The 13,720-nt window shown below is 41.9% G+C and overlaps 1 protein-coding gene across 3 annotated transcripts in view; it reads right to left on the bottom strand.

Moving 5' to 3' along the window:
- Positions 1 to 1,336: 1,336 nt before the first annotated feature.
- The window catches only part of bcor (BCL6 corepressor), a 49,100-nt gene continuing 36,716 nt past the window's right edge, over positions 1,337 to 13,720 (bottom strand). For all 3 annotated transcript variants that reach the window (XM_016453863.1, XM_016453854.1, XM_016453848.1), the window contains 5 exons: positions 9,539 to 9,705; positions 8,506 to 8,651; positions 5,855 to 5,932; positions 4,768 to 4,918; positions 1,337 to 2,074 (listed from right to left, as the gene is read on the bottom strand). In XM_016453863.1, coding sequence (XP_016309349.1) covers positions 1,780 to 2,074; positions 4,768 to 4,918; positions 5,855 to 5,932; positions 8,506 to 8,651; positions 9,539 to 9,705 — 837 coding nt within the window. In that variant the 3' untranslated portion in view covers positions 1,337 to 1,779. The remainder of the gene's footprint in view (positions 2,075 to 4,767; positions 4,919 to 5,854; positions 5,933 to 8,505; positions 8,652 to 9,538; positions 9,706 to 13,720) is intronic.

Raw genomic sequence — 13,720 nt, forward strand, 5'->3', positions numbered from 1 at the left:
AAATTTCAATATCGTGATAATACCGTATACCGTAATAAAAGCATTAGCAATTAATCGCAACATGAAAATTTGATACCGGCATACCCCTACTCTATGCTATTATAAATGCTTGTGTACATACACATTCATGTAGCCTACTTGTTGTTATAGTAATTTTGAGTACACATGTGCCTCTGCTTTTGGGTGAACCATTCCTTTACAAATAAGCAGGGGATTCAAGTTTATAGAGCTTAGTAGAAAGGAGTGTGAAAATTACATTAAAGTTAAGGAATGTAAACCAAGCCTATAATGTCCGTATTGCTATCAGACCAACAAAAACCTCCCTCACTCCTGCCTTAGGCCTCTAATTTCCGGCTAACTCTTCATTTCCTGTTTTGTCCAGCAGCACAGGATGTGGCTGTCTCTCTCTTCTGTTGTAATAGGGCTGATCTGATGGCAGAAATGTCGCTATGGAATTTAGACCTTAATCTCCGATTATGGTGATAAACATGGAGGTTTAATAATCTGTTTGTGCATGAATTAATCAGAGCAGCCATATAATCTCATGCTCAATTCGGTCTAACAACATGAAATTATATTCCCAAACCATTTTTACTTGTGTATTGTAACATATTTCAGAGTGAAACAAATTTTTAAACTAAAGTTTTATCCATGTTTTTTTATATAACAAGCACAATAAGACCAGTGAGTAAATATGGTCAATTTTGTTGTAAATTTGACTAATATAAGAAGACCACAAGATGTACACAATCTTTTATTGCCGTTTATTTAAAGGAACTTTTTTTGGTAAAATATAAATACAAATGATAGCGTATGTAATTACAAAGTCCGAACACTTCTCCAAAAAACAATAATAACACACGTCTGAAACAAGTTACTGAAAGTCAACCCATTATTTACAAGGTCAAGCATGTCTTTGCCTAACAAAGCGTCAGATTAGTATTTTACAATTACTTTAATATTTTACAAAGAAAAGCCACATTAAAATATCTTAATTTCTACTCATAAATAAGTGACTTAGTCAAAGCAACAGCTTGCGTAAAGGGTACGAAACAGCTTTGTAGATTAGAGTTTAACACGGGAGACCGAAAAATCCCACACTGGTTACTGGTCAACACCATAAAAACGTCCACTCTTGGCGTAGAAAATCGCTGACGAAGTGCGCTAATTAACTCTTGATGAACCGAAGGGGTTTCCAGCCTCTGTAAATCCTCTAACGTTGACCTCACGATTAAAACCCCATTTCAACCCGATTATGTATTTACAACATCGTAACTCCAATTATAAAATAAAGACCTGACTAAACAAGACAAAAAAGGCAGCGCATATATATATTTTATATATTTATAATACACACAAATAAAATACAGTGGCTATATATATACTTATATTCCTATTTAGAAAACATCTCTTTTAAATGTAAGAGTTCTTCGTTGCGAGCATGACTTCATATCTCCGAGTTAGCCAGAGATAGTGGTCCAATTTCTCAGGTACGTTCTCTTTCCATATCTGCAGAATGTACACTATGTACAGGTTTGCATCGTCACCAGGAGAATTAGTATGCGAGAAGAGCGCAAGAGATGTTCCGAAACCTTCTCGAAGCCAAACAGAAAGATCAGCTGCACTGGGACCCAATTTCGCCTTTGGCTACCAGTCCAGAAGTTCCTTGAAATGTCAAGAACTGCCTCAGAATATCCTTTTTCTTTTGCTTCTAGCTCTCCACAGGTCTCCAAGGGTCCGTCCGAGAGTCAGTATGAGTGTGCGTGCATGTTCAGAAGCTTATGAGCGAGGTCTGGATACTGGCTCCCAGCGGTCGTCCAAGCATTCAAGCGACGACCCCAGCAGCGCCACCAGCTCGGTGCTGATTTCCACCAGATCCAAGAGTTCCTTGCTGTCGGGCATGAATCCCTCGAGCTCCTCCGGACAAGAGAACAGCTGACTCAGAGATGCCTGCTTGTAGAATTCCGCCTCGGCTATAGTCACAACTTCGATGTGAGTGAACGTGGCACGGAACGTTCTGGCAGACATCTTAAGGCGCTTGAGAACGTCTGAGAGCAGCAACCAGTTTCTAGGTCTGAGAAAAAGAACGAGAGAAAGAGATTAATAGGCTGAAAAAGAGAGCAAGGTTTTCATGCTAGTTTTCGTCACTATGCCGTAAAAAATGGTTATTTCAGGCTTAATTTTATTCGTGGCATAATAAAAATAAGATGTGCAAAGTTGGCGCTAATTTGCAGCGTCCACATGAGCGCCAAGGCTAAATGTGTCAGAACATGTGCACAAAGTGAGAAACACCTAAACAAAAAATGTATGTGCACATACACCGTGTCAAAAGCTTGCCCCAGAACAGACGCGCATTCAGATAATTAGACAAAATTACACAAAGATTCTCAAGGCCTTCACTCGCCCAGGAACACAATAGGCTACACACACACACAAAGACCGTAGACTGAGCCTGTCAGACGTGCGCACACACATACACAGCGGGGAAAGCAGTAACAGGCAGCGCTCAATCGATGGCACTTGAGGCGGTCTGTGGCTCTTGCGGAACGCTGAATGGAGTGGGAGAGGGAAAAAGAGAGAGAGAGCGAAGGAGAGAGGGCGAGCGAGAGGGGGGAGGAAATGTGAGGAGAGCAGAAAGCCATTAATACTGCATCAGCCAGCCGCGCCGAGCGAGAGGGAGAGCGAGCGAACGAGGGCGAATGAGAACGGGGGAGGGGAAGGCCTGAGACAAGCGCAGACTGAAGATTATACACAACAGTGAGCGCGGCAGCTGAGCCTGGGAGCGAGACAGCGAGCGAGCAGAGGCGAGGGAGGGGTGGCGAGAGAGCGGAGTGCGGTAACGGCAGAGCGAGAGCCTGTGTGGGAGGTAATTAGCTGTGTCTGTTTAGCAGCGTGTCACTAGACTGTCTCTCTCGCGCACGCTTTCTCTGTCCTCGCTCTGTTTAAGTGCAACGGGCCTCACGTCTTCGCTAACGCTAAACTAACGTCGTCCCTGTCTGTCAGTCGACACGCTCCACAGTCGTGCGGTTCTTAAGGGAAACACCTGTCATGTAGGTCAAAGCTAACTCACGTCAGTTCAGCTATTATGTAAACCAACCATTAGTCTAGTCACGATCAAATTTTGACTTGACTTAAATGGATAGTTCAGCCAAAAATTCAGCCAAAATAGTTCCAAACCCGTAAGACCTTCGTTCATCTTCGGAACACAAATTAACTTATTTTTGATGAAATCGGAGAGCTTTCTGATCCTGCATAGACAGCAACAGAACTAACACGTTCAAGGAAGGACATCATTAAAATAGTCCATGTGACATCAGTGGTTCAACCTTAATTTTATGAAGCTGCGAGAATACTTTTTTGCACAAAGAAAACTTTATTCAACCATTCTTCTCTTCAGTCTCATTCTCCACTGCATGTTCACAAGAGTACCATCTGGTGCTGCTGACGCAGGAGCCGGCGTTCTGACATAGAACCCAGATGCGCTGCGCCTTGTTTACAAGAAGAGGAATGCACATGCATGCATCGTGGTACTCTCGTGAATGGTGGGGACTGACCTGGAAGAGAGGAAATCATTGAATAAAGTCGTTATTTTTGATTTCTTTGCACACAGAAAGTATTCTCGTAGCTTCACAAAATTGAGGTTGCACCCCTGAGTCACATGCGCTATTTTAACAATGTCCTTACTACCTTTCTGGGCCTTGAACAAGGTTCTGTTGCTGTCTATGAAGGGTCAGAAAGCTCTCGGATTTATCAAAAATAAGTTTGTGTTCCGAAGATGAACGAAGGTCTTACGGGTTTGGAATGACAAGAGGGTGAGTAATTAATGACAGAATTTTAAGTTTTGGCTGAACTGTCCCTTTAATCTCTACTGATGAATTCTAAGAATCAGTTAAAATGGCTTTGCTCATTCAACGATCATCTAGAAACATCACATACAACTAGCAATGTCCTGGTAGCCAACAACTGGCAACTGTACATCAGAATTTCCTAATTACAAGAATTCTGCACAATACTTTGAACTGTGCAATACTTCATAATGCACAATTCTATGCAATACTTTGTAATGTGCAATTCTCTAATAATGATCAAAATTTCGTCCAGTGATGATCAATGTCCTACATGTAAATGGAAGCTCTATGGCTACATTCGGCAATTGCGACAATAAGTTGACATACAAACAAAACATATTTTGCACCATCTATGATACTACAATGACAACCAAACTTTTGATAATAATTACCAACACCTTTCTTGAAGTTAATTTCTATTTACGAAATTTTTCAGATCAGAGTAAAGTGCCTTTGTACAATCAACATTAATCAAATAATGACTAAACTTACTGGTGAACAATTAGCAAGTCCTGGGAACATTCGGCACTTTAATTTTGAAAATTTTCAATTACAAAAATTCCACTAGGATCAAAAACTTTAATGCAAAGATTTAGAAGTCTAATAAATAACTCTAATAAAAATTACTTTAAGTGACACATGAAAGTGAATATCCTGCTAGTAAGCAACATGTTAATGATGGCTATCAAACGTCAACAAATGATTATGAGCATCTTGCTTCAAATCGAAATTTCTTCTAAATTCCGCATTTACAATATTTCAGACTAGTACCTTGGTCAATTTGGACCGATTCTCAACATCTTTTACCTGAAAACGATGTCTACATTCCCACTATTTCTACCGATAAAATAACTGGTTTCGTTCTAAACAAAGTAGTTACAGACAAATGCCAGTCAAGACTAAAGATTTAGATTCTTACCCCTGCGAGAGAGACACCTGGATGTTGTAGCACGGCAGCAGCGGCCGGTCGGAAAATTCGAACTCGAAAACTTCTCTCTGTTCATCCTCGTCTTCGCCGGGGCCAGGTGGGTTAGCTAGGATGTCATAACCAGACGAGTCGTCGGCAGGCTCTGTTAGTCAGACAGAAAGATATCGATTAGAAATGAGAGACAAAGTGTGAATTATGGAATCACACACACACTCTCTGAGAGCTAGAAATGGATTCCGCACCCATGATATCCCTTCAAAAATCCCTCCCACCCGCCATCTCCCTGTCGGATTCATGCAGAGACATGCTTTCGAGGCGCTGCTCTCACGTCGCTCTCTGAACGCGCTCTCCAATTTGCACTCTCTTCCAAGCGGCACTGCAGGAAGAGCTGCGTGTGAAGCCACTTCACTCGTTCGTGCGCGCTAGCGGCACAGCGTACGCCTCGGAGCGAAACAGGCACCTCTACCTCTTTCTGTTGCGCTTTGGGTTTTTCCAAGGTGGTGCAAAGCTCCCAAAAATAGCCGCGCGGCTCCCTTCAACATCTCCCACTCTCTCCCGGCTTTGTTATTCCAGGAATCCAAGGGAAAATGTGCAGTAGCAGTGGGTTTGTTTTCGGCCAGCTGGAGACAGGCCCGCTCACACACACACACACACACACAACGAGCGATCTGCTGATATATGGCAGCCAGGGGAACTCTCGCTACGCAGCTAGAATTTGTTTAAAAAAAAAAAAGAGCAATAAAAAAAAATGCTGCCATCTATTTTTGTCCCCATGGTGCCGACCCCACCACCCAGCGGATGGGGGATTTTTATATAAATACTTTCAAGCAAACATCAGAGGTAGAAACACACATGGAAGCTATTTTTTCAATTCTAGATCAATGACCGTCTACAAACATTGATGATTCACACAAAGATTTACCTTCAGGTGTTTACCCGTCTGTCTGTCTGTTTGCGTGATTCTTTTCTCTTTTCCATTGTTTCTTATGTCTGTTACTGTGGGTGTTTTGTGCATTTCTGAGAATATGTGTGTGTGTGTGTGTGTGTGTGTGTGTTCAAGTGTGAAAGTGGTACTCACCGCACACTGCGCTGCCGTAAAACTCCCAGTACACGCCGGGGTCATCGTCCTCTCTGCCCTGCAGGTCTGCAAAATAATCTAGAGTGAGAAAAAGACCATTAGTGATGTAAACAGGAAGCAACTAGAAATGCACTGACAGCATTTTTGGCAGATACTGAATTTTTCCCCCCTCTATAATAGCCGAAATCCATTATGTTTGCAGATAAATCGGCAAAAAAAATCTAAACTTCAAGCTAATATTAGCATAAGATCATGCTCGTCATTTCAAGAAAGTACACATAATAAAATAATAATAATAAATCAATAAACTAATATTAATAAACAAAAAGTGTTAATTAAAGGATATTGCTCCAAATCTAGAATCCGATAAATAAAAGTAATAAAATAAATAAATACATCAATAAGACGAGATAAGATATCAATAAAAGGGAATGAAGTGCTAATGTTTTGGCAGATATGATGACCGATATATTGTGCAAATGCTAAACAGACCACATTCTCCAAGCGACAATAAGAAAATAGTCTTCTACAGACAGCAGAGGCTCTGATAGCATTATGCGGTTGCGCACTCAGATGCCACTTGGTGCTGCAAAGCACAGCCAGCGGCGACGGGAGCCGCGTTTGCCAGCACAGCCATTAACAATTCCACCCAGAGAGAGAGAGAGAGAGAGCGAGAGAGAGAGAGGGCGATTGATTAGAAGGCTCCTACAGAGGGAAAACAAATTTGGGGAGGGTCTTTAAATCAGCGCAGCAGACAGCAGAACGGGACATGCCTGCTGATTCTCACACACACACACACACAATATGCTGTCCTGCGCTTCCAGGCCGAGCTCTTTCCTGCCTCACGAACTCATGCATAATCAAACAAACACGCAGCCAGTCAGTGTGAACCTCCACCATGTGACTGAGCTGCCCTTTAACTGGCAGCCCTGAAGCTAATCCACACACACACACACACACACACACACACGTATTAAGATGGCTTTGGAAGTGAAAGAATTTGCGACTGCCGTCAAGAACAAACGCCAGCTGTGTACAAATTGTTTCGCGATGCCCTCTAGTTCAGCTCACAACTTTCAGACCATTAATCAAGCCGTACCTCGGAAAACACAACTACTGTCGCTGAAAAAGAGAGAGAGAGAGAGAGAGAGAGAATGTCTCCTTCGGACAGTCATGGTGAGGCTGTGCTTGGGTGAGAGGGATCAGTGTTAACACAAACACAGGAAAGGCCGTCTCGGTAAATGCCACGTCTCCTGCGATGCCATCTTCACATGCACCCGGAGCACAGCTTGCCTTTTTCCATGCGAACGTCTAACCTTGAGCATTAAAACGTAACTTCTGCACACAATGGGTGGCGAACAGCACAATGACAAGGTCAATGCTCCGCTAACGATAAACGGTAATGGTATAAACAACTCTTGAAAGAATAATATTCTGGGTTATTTTCAACATAAAAATGTGCACTAAAATGAACTGTCGAGAAAATGACAAACAGTCTTTTGGTCTGGCAAACATTTAATAGGTTGAGCATTACATTGCAGAGTTTAAAAAAAACAGCATTTGAAGCAACTCTATGTAATTTTTTCCTGAAATTTAAGTTTCAAAATAATTCTGATGGAACACTGAATCTTAATAAGGAGAATGGCTTCTGTTTCTTTCTCAAGCTTCACCCAAATGTCTGTTCTGGCAGTATGCAAGTTTAGTAAGTGTGTACGAACTGCCACAAAAAGTGTGGATCGATTTATCAAAACCATAAATGCGCGTGTATCGCTAATCACTGTAAATACAACAGTGATATATTTACGACTGTAGTGGGCTCCAAAGCCTGCAAAAACACACAAAACTATACTTCTGCTTTAAATATTCAGCGTGTAATTTTTAGACCACTAGTGGCACCAAATGGATTTGCAGTTTCTTTTTGTTTGAGTGCACTGACATTGCAACAGTGTTGTAACCATTGGCATAAATTGGGGGCGGGATTTGTCCAATTCTCCGACGAATGACAAATGGCGAAAGAGTTTGCCATAATAATGACTGTTTTCGAATAAGTTTCAGTTCTGTTTGGTGCTGCTAGTGGGGCAGAAAACACATGCTGTAGCTTTAAAAGTCGTTTAAGCTAAATCTAGATTTCTAAAACCCAATTTAAATCCTTGAAATCATTCAGATGCTTTTCTTGAGGTGTAACAGGAAAACTTTCCCCCAAAAATCACACACATGCACAATGAAAAGTCACATCATACAACAGCGGAAAAAAACACAGCAAGCTGTTTAAAATCAAAGGGTCAGAATGATGTCAAAAGCTTCTAAAATCATAAAAACAATACCCCATTTTAGCTTAGATGGCTCCAGATTAGACCCAGATTACCGTTTCAATAATACAACCCAGCTTTTCCAAATATTGTTGCGTGCGACAAACCTGCACACCCTTCAAAACAGACACACCGCACAACACCTGCACAATAAAGACATACACACGGACGAACACACACATAATCTCCTTTCAGGGAAAGCTGATTTGCCGGTGCTAAAGGCTTCTCCTCCGCTCCAGCTGTTGCTTAGTAACCAGATAGCCAAGCGGAGCACAACCTTCCACTGCTACAGGAGGGAAATTCTGGGAATAGAGGTGGAAGAGAGGAACAGTGCGCTCTTACCAGACAGAAAAGACTCCATTATGTCGCTGTGGGTCATCTTCAGCAAACTGCGGCCTGAATAGGTAGCTAAAGTTGGATCGGCGCCGTATGACAGCAAGAGTCGGACCACATCTAGATGATCGTTTTCCACAGCATCATGGATAGGCCTGTTGGAAAAGAGAGAAGAATACTTATTTCTAAAAAAAAAAATTTAACAAAAAAACAACATTTATACTGCAGCTTATATTTATTGTATCCATCAGATTTTGATTAGATCATGAAAAGTATTACTTATTTTATTTTCCCATAATTTTCAATCCCGGAGTTCACCTCTGACCTTCACAATGCAACAAAATTACCCTAACCTTGGAGAAAGTAGTCAATTTTTACTATAAAATTATAAAAAATAATAAAAAAAAGAAAATAATAAAAATAAACAAACATTATTATCATTAATTATAAATCAATCAATCATTAGAATAATGTGCACTGACAAATGGTTCACAATAATACCAGAAAGTTTCATTAAGAAAGTAAACTGGGTAAATTATTATTTGTCTTGTGATCATAATCCACCTGCCGATGGTTTTAAAAACCAAAAACTTCATTTTTTAAATTGAACTTTCTTTGGCAATTGCGAGATTTTCTTTTTGCTAAAACAGTTCAATTACTTCACTTGTCCATAATTACCTTCATTTTATCTGCTGGCATTGCCCAATAAAACAGTCATTAAAACCGGTCACTGTCATTCATCTTTCCGACAGGAATCGGAACGCTAAACGAAATTGGATTTTTAAGTGTATAGCGAAGACAGAGATCTCACACGCCTAATCTACTCTTCTTGCGGTAATTATCCAAGCTAAGATTCTCGGCCTCTTCTGTTGTTGTAAAGCCATTATTACCAAACATATAATTACTGACATTGAGTGTGCTGCCGCAGCAGCACGCACATGCTCTCGAACGCAGTGTGACAAAAGCACAGGAAGTCAAAGAAACTAGTCTTGCATGTAAGGCTTTGCTATTTAGGTGATATCATGAATGCATGTGTGCTTACCTGGTGCCGTCCTGTGCACTGCAGTTGATGTCGGCCCCGTGCTCCAGTAAGTGCTGTACGATGGAGAGCCAGCCACGGGAACAGGCCTCATGGAGCGCGCAGTAACCTGCATTATCCCGATGATTCACGTCACACACTTTATTCTCCAGACAGTACAAAACCACCTCCTACAGCGAGCAGGAGAGAGACAGAAGACGAGCGGTTACTATGGTGCAGCGAGGAATGAAACTCATTAAACACCATTAAAGAGCGCAGAGAAAGAGAGAGACAGGCAGAGAGCAGACAGACAGTTCCACCCAGAGCTGATTATTGATGTGTGAGGTATCAGGGTCTTTACAGACGAATCCTGCCCCAAGCCTGCTGTTCACTTTCTATATGAGACGCCTGAGACGGCACTGTGTGTGTGTGTGTGTGTGTGTGTATGTGTGAGTCTGCAAGAAGCAGCAGAGTAGGAGCGACTTTAAAGGCAGCGGAAATGTGGAATTGTGTTGGCCACAATTTTTGCCTATTTTCAGATATTTTGGTGCTTAGATATGTCTCACCAGAGAAGCCTTTCTACATCAACCCAAGCCAAAAGAACCCAGTAAAATGCGAAGGATGTTGTTATACGGTTGTTAGACAGTTGTTAGAACTTTGCTGTGTGATTGCTTGAAGGAGGATCTCAAATGATAGAATTCGAGGTTGTTTTTAATTGTTCCAATCTAGAACACCCTAGCAACCACAAAGGAACATCCAAACAACTGCTCAGAACACCCTAGCAACTATTGTTCCAGCACAGAACATTCTAGCGACCACAAAGCAACATTCTGAGCAATTGCTGACATGTTCCTTTGTGGTCGCTAGAATGTTCTGTGCTGGAACAATTCAAAAGACCCAAGAATTCTATCATTGGAGAACATCCTTCAATTTCGCCAATTTTATCATCCATCAGGCAAACTGTGCAAGTCTGTCAATACCATAGGTTTACTCAGATTTCTGCGATTTAGCATTATAGTAGTTGAAACACATAGAAAGTTATCAATATGTATTGTCCCATTCGCGCTTCCTGCCATTCCCGTCTGCTGGTTAAGAACAAAGTCTGGAAGAGGCTGGAATTACAGAGAGCCCTCACAGAATTAATTGGAGAGTTCTTCTGCAAGCTCGGGTTTAAAGGAACTCCCACATCCATCACCGCGAGCCGATTCCTCGTGCACGGCGGCAACAAAAACAAGCGCGCGCACACACAGATGGGCTGGAGAGGGGAGGGCCGGTGTCCGCTCAGCGCTCAGACGAATGAGGGCATTAGGATTCAGGAGGCGTAGCACTCGCACTTCAACCCTGGCAGCGTCTCAGAGAACGCATTCAACCCCTCCCTCGACGGAGTCGCACAGTGGTACGACCTGCCCCACGCTGCTGCCAGCGCTTCCCGCTGGCTCCGTATCCAGGATACGGCATGCCGCCGGCATGACTGAAAAAACCCACGCCGTTAGCAGGGGCGCCGAGCCGTTAACGAGCCCAAACGGGAAACTCTCGCTCCAGTGCGGATGTTCGCTCCCGTCTGCCTGGAGAGGTGGACCAAAACACACGGAAGGTAAAACATACACATACACACACACACCTACCACGCTCAATTACCGAAAGCGAGCCGAAGTTCAAGGGAGAATTTCTCTATTTCCGTTTATGTTTCCATCGCCTCATTCCCTTTCCATCGAGGTCTCTCTCTTTCTCTCCTGCCTCAGGGAGTTCCTCAGTGGGGATGTTTGCAGGCAGGAGAGCCGAGTGTTACATTAAACAGACAATAAAGCCGTTACACAGCCTAGCGAGAAAAAGATTTGTCGTGATTTTCTCCTCAGAACTGCTCTTTGCTGTAACGTTTCCTCCCCTGCTGTCCCCTGCTAAAACGACTCCCAGCTAACAACTGCAATCAATGCATCATTCAAGACACTTAACCCCTTCACAACAGCAATCCCACAAAACAAGACACAGGCCGGCTCAAGACTGAACCCGACGTGCAACCATTTTACCACAACCTCAAAGCCTAGTCAACCCAACCCACATCATAAAAAATAAAAGAGCAAGAACTACAGCTGGCTTGGGGAGAAAAACACTCAGACAGGAAAAAGAAGGGGAAGCTTTACAAGGCAGACCTGAACTGAAACCAGTCTGGGTCACTACTAGTCTGGAGTCAAATTCGGATGCTGGCAGCCCTCATTAAAACCTGTGATTCAAGTTCAAACTCAAGTCTAGAATTTCAAAGCTTCAAACAAAAAAAACTAAGACTCTGAGGTTCTAAAACTCTAAGGCATCTGATAAAACATTCTAGAATTCAGAGGCAGTTACAGAATTCTCAGGTAGTTATGAAAAAAATCGGGAGCTCTAAAGCAGTTTCTGATCAATTCTAAAAGTCTGATAGTTGAAAAGCGGCTTTTGATGCAGTATATGACAAATTTTCTAATTCAGAAGTAGTTGAGAAAGCTTTCCAGAATGGGTGTTTATTAGAATTCTAAGACAGCTAACTAAGAGTTCTAGAATTCACAGGCAGTTCTGTAACTCTTCATTAAGTCACAGGATTCTAAGACAGCTGATAAATGGTTTTAGTTCACATGCAGTTATGTTATAGAATTCTGAAGTAGAAAAAAAAAGTTAAAAAAAATTATTGAATTTGAAAGCAAATGATAAATGTTCTAAAATAGAGGCATGTTATCAACTAATTTTAGAACTTCAATGCAGTTTTAATTCTGATGGACCATTCTAGAATGAGTTTTATATAAAGAGTTCCAGCATTCTAAAACTGCTAATGAAGAGTTCTGGAATTCTCAAGCAGTTTATAAAGAGTCACAGAATTCCAAAAGTTCTGGAACTCTGAAGAGATCCAGAATTATAAGACCTCTATTAGTTAATTCTGAGATTAATTCTAAAGACAGTTCAAAAACTGCTATAGAATTGAAGCAGTTTTGTGTGATTTTTTTTTTCAAGTCTAATGTGTAGCGGTTGCTTAATGATCCTCTGGCTACGCACAGTGCTGACGAATGTTCTAATTTTACATGCAACTCAGGAAAAAACAGCCTTCAGACTGAGCAGACGTCACGTTGCATCGGAAAGTAAGCGGCTAGGGAGAGAGACAGACAAAAAAAACGACAAGAAAGAAAGAGCAGGATATGCAGAGGGGGAAGAAGGATCGCCGAAACTCCCTCAGCGTGGTTTTTATTGAGAGAGCCATGGCTGGAGTGGGAGTTCTGATAACAGAGGAAAAATGGTTGAGGTGGCCTCCACAGAAGAAGTGCATCATTAACGGATCTGGAATTTCCCTGACAGCCGGCCAGTACGGTACTGAACGTGCGGACGAGTGTGAACGCGTACATGCGCAAACGTGACATGTCTTGCTCAGCCAGACCTTTGACAGAACGGCGAGCCCGGTCTCATGAAAATGCGTATAAAAAGTACGCCAAATAAAAACAAAAACTCGTGGTATTGATACACAAAAATTGACTTCGGCGTGCATATGATATGCACGTGTTTAACATGCACATGAAAACTGCGTATTATATGCATGTTAGGAGTGTGCGATATTGACAAAAAATTATATCTCGATATTTGATGGGATTTTATCGATAACGATAATTAGACGATATTTTGCTGAGTGTATATGAAATGAAATTTGTTGGCGTGCATATGATAACGCAGTTTTCGCGTACATATGATACACATCTACCCCACAACCCTTATCCTACCCATTGTATAGCATATACACGCCAAAGTCAATTTTTGTGTATCAATAAGAGTTTTGGTTTTTATGTGGCATACTATTTATACACACTTTCATGAGATCGGGTTGGAACGGCAGCTTGCAAACCACAGTTTGTTTTTACATGCCGATTAAGGGTGGGTTTATCTTATCTTATATAGATTATAAGGTCTAAATAATAGGCAACAAAATTCTAAAAATCTGTCAAATAACTTTGGCAAATCCAGTTATTAGTTCTTCCACAAAAAGCAATCATTGCATTAACCCAGTACCTGAAAAAAAAAAAAACTGCGCCCTTTGTACCGGAAGTTGCATGAAGTCAGCCAATCAGTTTTGTGCTTGCCAAGTCAAGAAAATGCTTTCCAGTTTTATGTGCAATATGCATCCGACAGTCAGCGAGCGGACTTTGGGCGGTCTGGAGGCGTCTGTGGCCGAGCCTGCGAGATATAACTGCCGTT

This window comes from Sinocyclocheilus anshuiensis, unplaced genomic scaffold (genome assembly GCF_001515605.1).
Source record: "Sinocyclocheilus anshuiensis isolate Anshui unplaced genomic scaffold, SAMN03320099.WGS_v1.1 scaffold77, whole genome shotgun sequence".
In the NCBI taxonomy this organism is placed as follows: domain Eukaryota; kingdom Metazoa; phylum Chordata; class Actinopteri; order Cypriniformes; family Cyprinidae; genus Sinocyclocheilus; species Sinocyclocheilus anshuiensis.